Source organism: Epargyreus clarus, unplaced genomic scaffold (genome assembly GCF_041222505.1).
Source record: "Epargyreus clarus isolate Ecla_fem2 unplaced genomic scaffold, WU_Ecla_fem_2.2 ptg000026l, whole genome shotgun sequence".
Lineage (NCBI taxonomy): Eukaryota > Metazoa > Arthropoda > Insecta > Lepidoptera > Hesperiidae > Epargyreus > Epargyreus clarus.
In genome coordinates, this window is record NW_027332233.1 from 4,128,794 (window position 1) to 4,145,105 (window position 16,312).

At 33.8% G+C, this 16,312-nt stretch overlaps 1 protein-coding gene across 1 annotated transcript; it reads left to right on the plus strand.

Annotated features, from left to right (window-relative positions):
* Positions 1 to 111: 111 nt before the first annotated feature.
* Positions 112 to 14,818, plus strand: LOC140753037 (sulfotransferase 1C4-like). The gene is made up of 8 exons (XM_073087392.1): positions 112 to 1,683; positions 1,815 to 1,952; positions 3,879 to 3,978; positions 4,361 to 4,544; positions 5,191 to 5,317; positions 6,083 to 6,177; positions 14,091 to 14,265; positions 14,508 to 14,818. The coding sequence occupies exons 1-8, from the start codon at positions 1,599 to 1,601 to the stop codon at positions 14,615 to 14,617; spliced, it is 1,014 nt and encodes a 337-aa protein (XP_072943493.1). The 5' UTR covers positions 112 to 1,598; the 3' UTR covers positions 14,618 to 14,818.
* Positions 14,819 to 16,312: the final 1,494 nt, after the last annotated feature.

Here is a 16,312-nt window from a genome sequence, read left to right on the forward strand (position 1 = left end):
ATATTAGTCATACAACGTCTTCGATTCAAGTTCACTGCGTACAATTATACTCGTATTTTATGTTATAAATAGGAAAACACCCTTTAAACAATAGTGTCATGTGCCATTCGCTTGACTTTATGCAATAGTTCCACTAACGGCTTCTTACTATTTCCGAAGTAAACCATTTATTTTGAAGTAAACATAATCTTTCTTACTGTACATAATATCCTATTGAGTATAGATGAGAGACAGGCAACATAAAAACAACAATTCAGTTCAGTTCTATAGATTTATAACTATAACTATACGTGGAAACGACACATAACGATAAGCTCTGTTGCATTCTGCTTCGAAGGGTGTGGCAAAGGAATGATACTAATAGGAGGAATTTGAACTCAGCCCTCAATCAGAGGACTAATAGGTAATCATATCTGGGATGAATTACAAATGTCCATGGATGGCAGAAGCCACTGCCTGCAGACGCTTATGAAGTCTATCTGATTGTGGACTTCATAAGCGTTTGCTATTTCTATTGCGTATAAGAAATTTAATATTGACGGAATACATTCAAATATCAACCACAAAATAAAAACTAACAGAAGGCAATCTTCATACAAAGCGGCCTCGAGCAATGCAAACATAGACACCGCCCACCGGCACGTTATCTCGGAGGGACTCGGGCAAGTACGTGCGCGATTGTCAGTCCGCTTCTGACACGCGGTTGGAACTATTTTGTGCAATAAATGGAGTAACAAAAAAAAGTTACTGTAATTTTGCAGTGCACGGTTGTTTAAATTTAACATTAAATCAACATCTGAATGTTCCTTTTTTTGATCTACCATTTTTTAGAGAGGTAAATCGGTATTTGCTGTTAAAGTGAGCCACTAGGAGTCGATACTTTTGGTGATCATGACAAGAATATGTTTTAAAGTGGCTATCTAAGCTCGATTTATATAACAGTTTCCTATTTTGAATCAGTATAAATGAACCTAACTACATTTTTGTAACTAAATTCACGCCACCAAAAATTACGTAAGTTGAAAACATGATTTTTGTTTGTGTAGATATTGTGTGTTTAAGTCTAAAACGGATAAGGCAAAAGGAATTGTGTAATTAGAGTAATCCGTTTAGAAGTTATTAGGGATTTTCCATTGTGTACATTGTAAAATGTTAAATTTTGTGTGTTTTGTTTTGTTGTGAAAGCTATTTGTATTGTAAAACTATGTTAATTGCTAAGTTTATAGAATATTGTAGAATACGTTTTTTGCTATGCGTGCTAGTCCATACTAGTTATAACCTACTTTAACAGATTCACTCATACTCCAAATCCATATTTGGAGTATGAGTGCATCAGTTAAAGTAGGTACACAACCCTAGCGCGATGGCCGAGCGTAGGTATAAGAAATGGAGTACATATACATGAGATTGCCTTCTGTTCGTTTTTATTTTGTGTATCAACAAAGTAATAATCATAAATGACTTGTAGATATGATTGGTCGAAGGAATTATATCCTAGCATAATCACTATTATGTAATACTTACAATACTGCTATCAACAATAAAAATAATTCATTATATGTGCAGCAACGAAAACGCATGACTCGTGAATAAACACTATGGAGGGCAGAAATGAAATGGAATTTCCGTTTGAATATCGAGTTTTAGATTCTGAAGAATCGGAAGCACCGTGTAATTATTTCAGTAAGTTTTTTGCAATTATCATCAAACCGTTACATTTATTATCGTTAATCACTGTAACTTAAACTTCAAAAAAATATTTTTTCTATTCAGTTGCTTAATCCTTTTAGAGATTTGACTTTTTTTCATTTCAGACAAATTTGTAACAAAAGTTATACGCCTAGGTTCGAAGGGCTATTTTTTCTTCAAGGAGTTCGACTCCACGGCGTTGGATATTTACAACATGCCGCTGAGACCCAGCGACACCTTTGTTGTGACATTCCCTAGATCAGGTTTGGTATCACTAACCTTCAACGGCCTGTTTTTTATGTAATTTTAATTTAGTTATCTCTCAATCCACACGCACCTCTAATTTTCCAAAGTTATGTATATTCTAGAAATTAATTATGACTTGCATAAACGTTGAAGTAAAATATGGTGTAAACCTAAGTTCTTAAAAAAGTTCTCAAGCAATCCGCATTGGCCAGCATGGTGGAATGGACTAAATGCCTTTCATTCTGAGAGAAAATCTGCAGTGAGATATTTCCATTTTGTGAATAAATTATAAATATTTTTAGAGCAAAAGGCAAAGGAACCCCCTTTATTTTTTAATTTCACTGAAGTTTAACTTTATACGTGCTTACAAAAGTATACATTTTACACATACGCTTGTTAACACGTTAGCTGCGGAACGCGGCTTAAAACACCTCGTCCATGTCTGGTCGTTATAGCGGTAAGAAAAAACTTTAACTTCTCTGTGGTGCGAGAGGCATAACTTCCGTCTGGTTCAGTGTAGGAGAGTGATAACTATATGTTTGTGATGTGCTACTGATTCCTAGTTCTATGGTACACCAACCTAATGTCGGGTTTGTTAGACCTCGTACCGCACTGAACAAATAATAATGATAACACAGTGCGGAACGAGGTTGGGAACGCCTCGTTTCCCCACGCACCTCGTACCGCACCCCACGCTAGCTTCACGTGGTTAGTGTTGTGCAACGCAGTCGAGGCTGCGTAGCGACGAAGTAGGACCGCTGTCTTTATGTTGAAAATTATCATGTCGAAACGTTGCCGAAAAAAGTTGATCATGGAGGAAGATGAAGAAAAACCGGTTGAAAAATCTGAGCCAGAATCAGAATACAGGAAGATATTTCAAAAACAGGTAAGTCACAAATATACTCTGTCTAGGTGAAAGTCCAGTAGTGAGACTTGGCAGGCTAGGCGTATATCAGTATAGTAAGAAATTACATTATAGATAATTACGTTTCCTGTTATGGTTCAAACAAAAGTTAAGTAGCTACATTATTGATATAGGAAACGTAGGCAAAATCGTTACCGAGTATTCAGATTACTCTTTACCCTAATCTACTCGCTCCTACTTTTCAGAATCCACTGCAAAGAAAGCACATCATCTCGATAAGGGTCCAAAGAAGAAGAGATGTGTCGGATGCTACGAAAAACTCCGCACATTCTTGACATGTCGTGAGACAGACAAAAAAACCAAAAAAAAATCTCACGGAATGCACTGTTTGCAAAAAACCTTATTGTCTGAAATGTTTCAATGAAAAACATCCATAACTTTTCCCCTTTTTGTATTCATTCTGTCCATAACGTTGATAAATAAAAACAATAAAATAAAATCGATATTTATTTTCCCATCACTAAATTATATGGAAACCTGCCATTTTTCAGTGCGGTCCGAGGTGCATTAGACCCACATTTTATTTTACCCATAGAATCTAAAGTAACGAATTTAACCAAGGGCGGCGGCAGTTTTAGGTTAATCAACTCATTGTTAATAATAATCAAGACAAAAGCCGTCGATTTTGTCTTATTTGGCGCCAAAAAAAGGATTTTAGTCTCCTTCGGGCGGTGGGATTTAACACGCCTCGTGCCGCCACAATGTCGGATATAGGACGAGGTTTAAAACAACTCGTAACGCAGTAATGGAAAGTACAGAAAAATCTGTGCCGCAGGGAACGTGTTAATAAGTAAACTACACACTAAAAATAAAATCCGTCAAGAAAATAGTTGTATCTATCTGTCATCCACCTTATGGACAGTGGCAACTGCTGTGCAACCTGAGAACCAAGTTGAAACGGCTCACTTAAATGTTAACACTGTTTAAAGACAGAAGTGGCAGTGTCGATGTAGCAGTAGAAAAAAGGTGAGTTCTAAAGTTGTAGAAAACAGATAATGGAAAAACAATTTCTTTGCAGGTACGACTTGGAGCCAGGAGTTAGTGTGGTTACTACAAACAAATTTAGATTTTGAAGGAGCAAAGGCCACTCCTCTGGTGACCAGGTTCCCGTTCATAGAGTAGGTTTATCGTCTAAAACAGAGTTCCCCAGCCTTTTTCAGTCCACGGACCCTTAGGAAATCAAGCACAGTTTTCACGGACCCCCTTAATAAAATAAACAGCGAAAAAAACGCAATCGCAAATATAATTTTTTTTACAGGAGAGCCAAAACATTTTTTTTATAGATAGTGTTATACATCATTGGATGCATTTTCGTTTTGCGGCACTTTTGCATTTAAAGAGCGATTTATGTATGGTCCAGAGATGACATCGCGGACCCCTATACATATACTCGCGGACCCCCAGGGTCCGCGGACCACAGGTTGGGAAACGCCGGTCTAAGACATAATAATACTTAATATAAATAAATAAAAATCTATTAAAACTGCTCATTTTCAATAGATCAACGGGCTTCTGGAAGTTAAACTTTCCGTCGGAATATTATCAAGACGATAATTTCGAAAAATTCATGAAAGAGGTTTACGCTACAAGTCCAGAGATGATAAAGTCGCTGCCATCCCCGCGCTTTATAAAAACCCACATGCCACTGTCGCTTCTGCCGCCATCTCTTCTTGACACCGCTAAGGTAAAGGAAATCGAGAAAAAAGAGTATAGATAAAATATATTTTTTTGTATAAGATATCACCGCAATAATTCAAGAAAAATGGGAAAATAATTACGAACACTGACAGCATTGCACTTGACCCTTCATTATACTCGCATTATTATACTACATATTACTTGTACATGTAATATGTAGTATAATACGATATTCAATTTATCGTATATTCAATTCAATTTACAAGATCCAAACTATAAAGGTAAGCTATTATCTAAAATATTATTAACTTAATATATATGAGTATTATAAATTATTATAATAAATTGTCACTATAGTATGAAATTATAAAAAATAACATTTAGTATGGAAATTCTTCATACAATTATTGTTATTATTTACCATTCTAATAGTATCTTAAGCCCCAAGCTTGACATCTGTAATCCACCCTAGATAGGATTAAATATTCCTATCTGAGGTCGTGCCAAGATACGCCGCTTGAGGACTAAGCTGGAAAGCCTCGGAAAAGTATGTCACCCTTACCACATATTTCAAAACCCGAACACAGCAGCGCTTAACACGTAGGGCTGGTGAAGCTGGAGTCGCCTCAAAGTATTCTACCACGTTTGTACTTTATTATTGTCAACCTAATTGAAATGATTATTTTATTCAGGTAGTGTATGTGGCACGTAATCCCCGGGACGTGGCAGTGTCAAATTACTATAACTATAAATCACAAAACATAGTTCCAGTTGACAGAGAGTTTAAGCCGTTTTGGAAATTATTTATGGAAAACAAGAGTAAGTTGTCTATTTTGATACAGACTTTAGATTTAGCGAAAATAAGCACGATCGTTGATATTATCTATTTCAATATTCTTAGGCCGATAATTGCAAATATTCTTGTTGTTTTTTTTTTTATAATATCGGAATAGCAGACGAGCATGCAGTTCACCTGATAGTAAGTGGCTACTACCTCCCATCACATCGGTAATCAACCCCAGATAGGAGTAGATATTATATATTAGGTCAGCCACTGGCTGGAACGCCTCGGAAAAGTATGTCTCCCTCACCACACCCTTCAAATCAGAACACAGCTGTTATGAGGCAGAAATAGGTGTGGCGGTGGTGCCGCCGGAGGCGAACCACAAAGGGTTCTATCACATTCATTTTTTTCTGTGAATATAAAAATGCTGTCCCCTATATTAAATCACATCACTTATTTTTTATGTAGGTAGCATATACGAGTAGTAGGTAGACTTAGTTGGAAAATATATTTTATAATAATAGCTGTGGGTGATTTTTTATAAGATTATGACTATGATTATTTTTACAAATGACCCACGGACTTCTGTGACCATATAAAACAGGTTACATCTGAATCCTTACCAGTCCTGAGGCCTAAGAAGCCTCATGTGTAAGTCAGCTCGCATCCACAATTCCACATCCGTCCGTGACATTGGTACCTCCCCGGTCAAAATATGTATGTGTACTGATTACACCACCTGTGGAATAATTGCCACCGTTATTGTTCATTGATTTTAATGTATATATAATTTATTTCAGCTCTCTGGTCACCATACTTTGAACACGTCAAAGAGGCGTGGCGACAACGAAACCATCCAAATATGGCTTTCATATTCTACGAGGAACTTTCAAAGGTTTCGTTTTCTTATTATTATTATGTATATACTTCTTAAAAGTCTCGACTCAGATGTAGGCGAATCGGTATTAACAATGATGTTCACGGGCTTACACCAAGTGAGCGTCATATTTATTTTTATTGTGTTTTTATATAATATATATTTTATGTATATATGTATGTATGTAACTTATATGTATGGGACTATAAATATTATATTATACTATATATTTATGTATATATTATGCTACTTAATTATTTTATATGAATTATGTTAAATGAGTATCTTTGTCTGTCTGTAAAAATTTCCTAACTATTCTACATGTGTTTAATATAACTGCTTTCTGCATATTGATATAAGTATTAGTCGGCAAATGTAAAGACTCTAGGGATATGTGTAGTTGTTTAGGTATTACTCCAGTTGTTGAGAGGACTATTGGTACAATATTTACCGTTTTCAGTTGCCACATTCGGATAATCTCATCCCTGAGTTCCGTATATTTTGATAATTTTTCAGCTATTGTATTCTGTAGATTGTGCGTATTTGGTATTGCTATATCTATAATTTGAGCTGTTTTGTTAATTTTATCAATTAAAGTAATATCAGGTCTATTGTAATGAACTGTTTTATCGGTAAGAATAGCCCTATCGAAGTAAAGTTTGTGTGTTGAATTCTCTAATACTGTTTTTGGTAAATATTTATAGTAGGGTAAAGGTTCAATGTCAATCAATTTGTACTGTAATGCTAGTTTCTGGTGTATGATGTGGGCAACTTGATCGTGTCTGTGCTTATAATCAGTTTGTACGATGGATACACATGCGCCTGTTATGTGTTGAATGGTTTCGGATGCCCTATTACATTTTCTACATAAGTCTGTTGATATATTTGGTACTTTTATAATGTGTTTTCGGTAGTTTCTGGTTTCAATTATTTGGTCCTGTATAGCCACTATAAACCCTTCTGTTTCGGGAAAAATGTCGCCAATCCTAAGCCAGGTGTTAGATGCTTTACTGTCTACATGTGGTTGCTCAAGATCGTGAAAATGCCTTCCGTGGAGGGATTTATACTTCCATTGATTTCTTTTGGTCTGTACATCAACGGGTTTCTGGTGTTTTTGCAAGGTTTTACTATAAAGGTTCAGAGGTGTTAATCTTCGATCATTATGTACTATTGCGCTGTGCAGACTGGATATATCAATTTTATTGTGGAAATATGTTCTTAAGTTGATTATTTGCTTGATGTGTAAATTAAAAATATCTACCAACCCCCTTCCTCCCTCCGCTCTTGGAAGCGTCATTCTTTGCGTGCAAGATCTAGGGTGGTGCTTTCTATGTTTCGTCATATTAATATTAATTGTTCGCTGAAGTTTCTGTAACTCTGTCTTGGTCCAATTAATAACACCAAACGAATAAGTTAGTAAAGGTATGGCATAGGTATTTATCGCTTTTATTAAATTTCTAGAATTAAGCTGCGTTTTTAATATTACATTTAATCTGCGTTTAAATTCTTTCGTAAGATTAAGTTTTATTTCACTGTAATGTATACTTTTGGATTGATTATAGCCTAGGTATTTATAAACATCGTTTTGCATTAATGAACTAATTTGTTCGCCGTTTTGTAAACTGAAATGATGTAAATGTTGTTGACCAGCTTGAAATGAACTTATTTTACATTTATCTATCCCAAATCTCATACAAATATCAAGTGAGAATTTTTCAGTGATATCAGCTAATTGATTTAGATCATTTTCAGATGAAGCGTACAATTTTAAGTCATCCATGTATAATAGATGATTATGTTTTATTTCTTTATTTATAATTAAATTATCGCTTTTTATGCTACTTATTAGTTTATACCCAATATTTAATGAATTTAACTTATTTGACAATGGATTTAATGCAAGACAAAACCATAGTGGACTAAGTGCGTCACCCTGAAATATTCCTCTTTTAATCTTTATAGGTTGTGTCTCTATTGTTTGGTTGTTTAAGGTTAATTTTAATCTTGTTTCCCAATTTGACATTGTATTTTTTAAGAATGAAATTACTAAAGGATGAATTTTGTAAATACCTAAAACTTCAAGCAGCCATGAGTGTGGAACCGAATCGTATGCTTTTTTATAATCAATAAACATTGTATATAAATCTAATTTATTTTTTTGGACTTGTTTTAGAATAACGGAATCAATAATCAACTGCTCTTTACACCCGTAACTAAATCTGCGACAGCCTTTTTGTTGTTCGGTTAAAATATTATTGTCTTCAATGTGTTTATATATTATATGTGTTAAACAAGAAGTTATTATTTTATAAATTGTTTGTAAGCACGTAATCGGTCTATACTTATCAGGATCCTTTAAATTATTGTAATCTTTGGGTAATAGATAAGTTGTTCCTACTGTTATGTAATTTGGCATACTACTTGGGTCCTTAACGAATTGATTTATATATTTGTACAGGAATGGGTGCATATAAGTAAATTTTTTATACCAGAAGTTGTGAATATAATCAGACCCAGGTGTTTTCCAACTATGGAGGCTTTTAATAACATTCTGAAACGTTTCGGATGGTATATTTTGGAATTGCATTTCTCTTGTCTGTAAATTCTGCTCTATTTCTGCTTGAATCCAAGACGCATTTTTATCGTGTGTAACATTATCCTCCCAAATATCTGTCCAAAAAGTTTTTAAATCATCTGAAGTAGGGTATTGAACATTTTTACTATTTTCATTTATATTATTGTCTTTTAACGTCCTATAAAATTGTTTTTCGTTGAAATTAAATTGCTTATTTTGGGTTTTTCTAAGTGTACACTCCTTGTATCTTTTTAATCTACTTGAAGCAACTGATAATTTTTGTTTCAATGTATCTAAAAATTCTGTCAATTCTTTATTTGTGTCTTCGTGTATCGTGTGTATTTTATAATTATCTAATATTGCTTCAACTTGTGTGCTTAATTTCTTATTTCTATTTCCATTTATATATTGTGTAAGACGTCCTATTTTAACTCTTAAATCTTTGACTTTATTTTCTAATCTAATTTGCCACCTCATTTTCATCTTATTGCGACATTGATTCATAACTTGAGTTGTTAACTTTAGGTTTGATCCATTTAGTTTAGCAGCGGTCCAAGCTGAGCAATATATTATGGTTTGCAGAGTCCAAAAATCTGTATCATCATTAATTATATGAGGTAAAATTTCACTATTGATAAAATTTACTATTTTAAATAAATATTTTGATGTTTTTTGTTTAGGTATATATATTCGTTCTGTTGCGCTAGTGTTCTTGAAAAAATCAAATGCTTCTTGAAATGTTTCTTTTATACATATATCTATTCCTCCTGTATTCATGTTGCTATTAGAATATAATTCTGTTGGTGGTTCTGTTGTACAAGTGTGATTAATGTCAATATTTGTATCCGAAAGTAAGCTATTATTATGTATAAAACTATTATCTTGTTGTGTCTCCATGTTATGAGTAGTGTTTAAGTCATTAGCCACCTCCTGCTTTATAATTTGCAGTCTTTCATCTTTAATAAGTTTATTATTTATAATAACACGCCTCTGATCAGCTATTCGTTGTTCTGATAAGTGATTTAAATGTGGAAAGGAGATGTTTCATTTTCGGCCATCTCATGTACACTATATCTAAAAAACACGAATAATTTGTATAATTGAAGAAAAATACACATATATTTTGATAACCTAAAGTATTCCTGTTTAAAAATATTTAAAATAAGCATTCCTCATTGAAATATTAAATATGGCGGAATACTGTCAATGTCAAGTTTTCAAAACTGTCGATGTCGGTCAGGGAACCTATGTGTACCCCACACATAGGTTACTATACTCTTTGGATGTCGGTAATTCTGAATTTCGCTGTTTTTGTCCTAAAGTTATTGTTACCTTAGTACTTTACAACCTGGCTTTTGTTTTGGGTATCCCATCATTATTTCTGAATTTAATTAATTATTTATATTAATAATAACAAAACCACCTTTTAAATAGTATCTGGTTTTATAGATGTAAGTGACATGTCAAATTAAAAAAGAAGAAGTTGTCAATTTGATATGTGAAAAATTGGATATATACATATTATATTATAGTGCACTCCAATGTAAACGTTGAATAAATATGTACTGATGAGAAGATTCCATTTTAATCCTGAATATGTTTCTGCTCTGTGCTGCTTACGATTTTGGAGTGATTCTACCTTACTTGTTTACCCAGCTTATGTTTATGGACTCTTGTGATTTTCGTGCGATCGCTGTGGATTGTGTTGACAAGGATTCAATATCATCAGGTAAAATATACATCAGTTAGTTGTATTAATCGTGAAATAATCGTTAATAATTTTAAACTGGAGAAGCTAATCTTTTTACATATCTCTTTTTTTAGATAATTACATTAGCAAGACAAGGACATTCTTGGGATGACAAAATAATCAGTTATTATTGCAACTGCATCGAACCGTACTCGTAGGTAGTTGCGCTCAGATTATGACCATTGTTTGATGTTTGGGCTGAGCTCGTCACAGGATATTACAGAACCTGCTACATGATTGGATGAAAATATTGATAACGGAAGATATTTAAAATGAATACATAATGTATCTAAGTGAAGAATAAGTAAAATATTATCAAATGTGTACTTAAAGTTGTTTTATTTACACACTTAAATGTTTTAACTAAAATATATTGGTATAGAAGTACATTTTGGTTTATTTTGGTATGTTTGTTTTAAGTAAAGATTTATGAAAGTAAATATAATTAATGTTTATAAAATATAGGTATTGTTTCTCAATACATAGGTACAATACAATATTTATACATCTACGCCCATTCGCGTAAAAATATATTAAAAAGTATATAATTTATATAGTAAGTTAAAATAGAATGACAGATGACATTATTACGGTAATCACTACCGCCATGATGTTTTTCCACTATTGTGTTGCAATTTACACTTAGTAAATTATTGTTTTTTAACAATTAAACAAACATGATTTGAAGAAAATGAACCCCTACGAATTGTTCTTTGCAAGTTTTCTTAGTTTTTAGTGTAGTGTACAAAAGGTGGCCGGGAGCCCATACATTTTGAAACATCTCCTTTGTTAATAAAATCTTCATACAATTGTGTTCTGTAATTTGTTAAAGGAGATGTTTCATTTTCGGCCATCTCATGTACACTATATCTAAAAAACACGAATAATTTGTATAATTGAAGAAAAATACACATATATTTTGATAACCTAAAGTATTCCTGTTTAAAAATATTTAAAATAAGCATTCCTCATTAAAATATTAAATATGGCGGAATACTGTCAACGTCAATGTTTCTAAAACTGTCGATGTCGGTCAGGGAACCTATGTGTACCCCACACATAGGTTACTATACTCTTTGGATGTCGGTAATTCTGTATTTCGCTGTTTTTGTCGTAAAGTTATTGTTACTTTAGTACTTTACAACCTGGCTTTTGTTTTGGATATCCAGTCAATATTTCTGAATTTAATTAATTATTTATAATAATTATAACAAAACCACCTTTTAAAGAGTATCTGGTTTTATAGATGTAAGTGACATGTCAAATTAAAAAAGAAGAAGTTGTCAATTTGATATGTGTAAAAGTGGATATGTGCATATTACATAATAGTGGAATCCAATGTAAACGTTGAATAAATAAGTTCTGATGAAAAGAATCCATTTCAATCCTGAATATGTTTCTGCTCTGTGCCGCTTACGATTTTGGACTGATTCTACCTTACTTGTTTACCCAGCTTATGTTTTTGGACTCTTGTGATTTTCGTGCGATCGCTGTGGATTGTGTTGGCAAGGATTCAATATCATCAGGTAAAATATACATCAGTTAGTTGTATTAATCGTGAAATAATCGTTTTTAATTTTAAACTAGAGAAGCTAATCTTCTTACAATTCTCTTTTTTTAGATAATTACAATAGCAAGACAAGGACATTCTTGGGAAGACAAAATAATCAGTTATTATTGCAACTGCATCGCTGGGCAACTAACCGTACTCATAGATAGCTGCGCTCACATTATGACTATTGTTTGATGTTTGGGCTGAGTTTGTCACAGGATATTACAGAACCTGCTACATGATTGGATGAAAATATTGATAAGGGAAGATATTGAAAATGAATAAATAAAATGTATCTAAGTGAAGAATAAATAAAATATTATCTAAACGTGTACTTAAAGTTGTTTTATTTACACACTTAAATGTTTTAACTAAAATAAATTGGTATAGAAGTACATATTTTGGTATTGTTTCTCAATACATACAATACAATAATTATATATATGTACGCCCATTCGCGTAAAAATACATTAATTATTATTTATAGTAATTTATATGTATATAGTAAGTTAAAATATAATGACAGATGACATTATTACGGTAATCACTACCGCCATGATGGTTTTCCACTGTTGTGTTGCAAGTTTAAGTGTAAATTATTGTTTTTAAACAATTAAACGAACATGATTTGAAAAAAATGAACCCTTACGAATTGTTCTTTGCATGTTTTCTTAGTTTTTAGGATGGTGTACAAAAGGTGGCCGGGAGCCCATACATTTTGAAACATCTCCTTTGCCTCTAATTCAGTTATTCTAAAATATGCCCTAATTATGGTTTCGTTATATTGCTGAGTCCATTTCATTAGTTTAAGTTGTTGGTTGGGGACCGTATTTAAGTTGTTTTGTGTGGAATGTTGTGTGTAGTTTTCTGTTAGGTGTTGTAATTCGTCTTGGGCCTCTTTATGTATCTTATCTATTGTATCTTGTGGTAACAATTTACTTCTAATTATTGCCCTTCGTTGGTCACCTACACGTTGTCGGCTAACAGTCATATCGGGAAATCTATCTAGGAATTTAGAGTGTAATTGCGGAAGATATGTACTATTATCAGTTTCCATCTTAGTGAGAATGAAATATGTGCGTAGAATGAATTGGTTCATTTCGTTGCTCCATTTTCTACGCTTATTTAGAACGTTAGTGGTGGGCGCAGTCTTTGTAGCTTGTAAGTTAGCTTTCTGTGCAACATCCTCCAACGCTATATGAATGTTTGATGAACAGGTAGGTGAAGGTGAGAATGAAGATGAAGATGAATTATGCGATGAACTTGGTGATGGTAGAGATGAAAATAGTGATACGTTTGAATCTGTATCTGAAATTTCGACTTCGTTCGTGGGTTTTATACTCTTAAATAACCCGTTAGAACCTCTACCATCACTACTACTACTACTACCCTCTTTCGCTTGGGGTAAACCCCGGTCTCTTCCGCTTCGCGGCCTCAAATTATATTTTATTGGAGATTTCTTCATTTCATGACCGGCCCCCTACGGGAGCCATGTGTATAGCAAGGGATCTAAATGTCCACCCTAACAGAGCCCGGCATGCTAGAGTAAGGCAAAATACTCTCCGAGGGCGCCAGATGTCGGAGAGGGACCGTTCGCGACTGAGCTCCCCCTCAGCCACGCATCCCTGGCACGGTGCCTTCACACATTGGATTGGGTGTCGAGCCATTTGCCAGTAGCTGACATAATTGCCAACTACTGCCCAGGGTGCACCGGTCTGTATACACAGACACTCGTGGAGGTTGCTCGACAAGCACCCCTTATTATTATTATTATTATGAGCATTAACGAAATATTATAATACTTACATACTTAAAATCATAATGAACCGATATAGTTGGAATACTTATATAATGAAACACACTACATGACTATATTTATAATACAAAATTTATGACTGGCAAATCATAGGAGGCAGATGTCTTAATTTCTAACACATATTATAATTTAAATAGTTTTCGTTCTGAGCCCACACTGATTTTTTGTGACCTTACTTACTTCATATGTATATATCTACCTATATGTGAAAGAATTCAAGCATGAGGTATTTTTATAGGATTTGCCAGGAGTTGCGCGGAGATTAGCCAAATTTTTCGGCAAGGAGTACTCGGAGGAACAGTTCGAAGCACTCTACAACCACCTCAAGTTCGATAACTTCAAGAACAACAAGTCAGTGAACATGGCGGAGTGGCAGGAAATAGGAGTTATGAAAGGTCCCTTCATTAGGAAAGGTGAATCATATGAATATGGTTTTGGGTTAAAAAAATAAAAGTTAAGTGTCAAGTTCTATTACCGCTCATATCAAATCTAGACTTAAATATAAGTTTTTGCCGACTTATCGTATACGGGCGGCAAATTTAAGGCAAAGCCGCGCCACATCGTTGCCATTTAAAACGAAATTCTTTTCTTTTCAGCGCTAGTTTATTGATAAATAAAAACTGTTTTATTTAAAAAACACTTTGATTTGATTCAGGCAAAACTGGGGGTTGGCGTGACCACTTCGACGAAGAGATGATGCAGCAGGCGGACCGCTGGATTGAGGAGAATTTGCGCGATACTGACTTGCATTTCCCGACTGCTTGAACCTAAAGCCTGCCTCAGAGTTATCGTGTTGGAACGAATGCATAGAGCCTGATCAATTGATGTCGTCGTATCCGTTGTTTACCAGAAAATATATTTTGACAATATTGTAAACATTGTTCCACTCTTTATACTGATTAGGACTACTATGAACTTAATTTAAAAATAAAAAATATAATCTTTCTTTATAAAAACGATTTGTTACTTTATTTATTTACTTGTTTTCCTTCCTACGTATAACACCAAGAATAATATAAGAAAGTGTGAAAGTGCTTCAATGATTGTAACTGAATATTTTAAAGCTGTTAATTCGATAATTAAATATCATAAGAGTTACAATTTTTGATAGACAAAAATTGTTAAATTTCGATCTCTAATAGGCCAAAAGTCGGGTAGATTAATTATAATTAATAATTACTAATAATGGGCGTACCTGTATCAGACATTAACCATACAATTTGGGGGCTCAAATTCTACGCTACGTATTTAGTGAATGCAATCCCGACTCGAGATCGTAAAGTCGAGATCCCGCGGGATTAAAAATATCAATCCCGCGGGATCCCGAGATCTCGTCTAGTTAAAAAAATCACGTCACTGTAAACGATGAAAACTGCTTGTTGGTTATAGTGAGGTTAAATAAAACAAAATATTATTGGAAACAAAATCCTCTTTCCTTTAATTTAACTGAAATGAAATGGAATTATCTTTATTTGTTGCAATGTGGTTACAATTTGATGTTGGTTACAGATATTATTGATAATAATCTCACATTTGCCACATGGTAGCGTACAAATTGAGTAATTTAAAATTAAAATTAAAATTAAATATTAACTTAGATTAAGATATACATTACAAAACTAATACATTATATTATTAAATTATAATGGCATACTGAATTTATCATTAATATAAGAGATTGGAGTTCATTGGATAAATAAGTAACGAAATAATTAACAGTTTTACAAAAATAATCAAAACTAGGTATAGAATAGTTAACGATCAAAGAGTAGTTAAAGGTGATTTTAAAAATAACTTCTTAGAAAACAAAGTGCACACCGCTCGCGTCGCGAGCGGATGTGTATAACATCGCTGACCATTGCCGCCTAATCCCGTCAATCTCGAACGAGATCTCGTCATATTACGCTTCGGGATTGATCCCGAAGCATAATATACATAAGCATAAAATTACACGGGATCTCGCGAGATCGGGATCCATCGGATCGGAATTGCATTCCCTAACGTATTTATATTGTAATGATATATGGAAAACTCAATTGACGTAAGTATAAACAAAAATCATCATTACTTGCTATAATTGTAAACAGTGATAAGAATTTACAATCAGATTATGCATGTTTTTTTATAATATTGAAGTAGCAAATGGGCATGCAATCCACCTGTTGATAAGTACCAACTGCGGCCCCCCGACATAGGTAATAAACCAATAAAATTAATTACCCAGATAAGATTAGACTCCTACCTGAGGTTAACAGTAAATACGTTGCTACCCTGAGGACTAAGTTGGGATACCTCGTATTAATATGTGTCTCTTAGCTCATCCCTTAAAGTGGAACACAGCAGCACTTAAAACTGCTATTATAAGACGGAAATGGGTGTGCAGTGGTACAGCCGGGGTCGAACCTCAAAAAGCTTTAGTGCTTTCAAACCACTTTTACTGATACTGAAAAAATATATTTA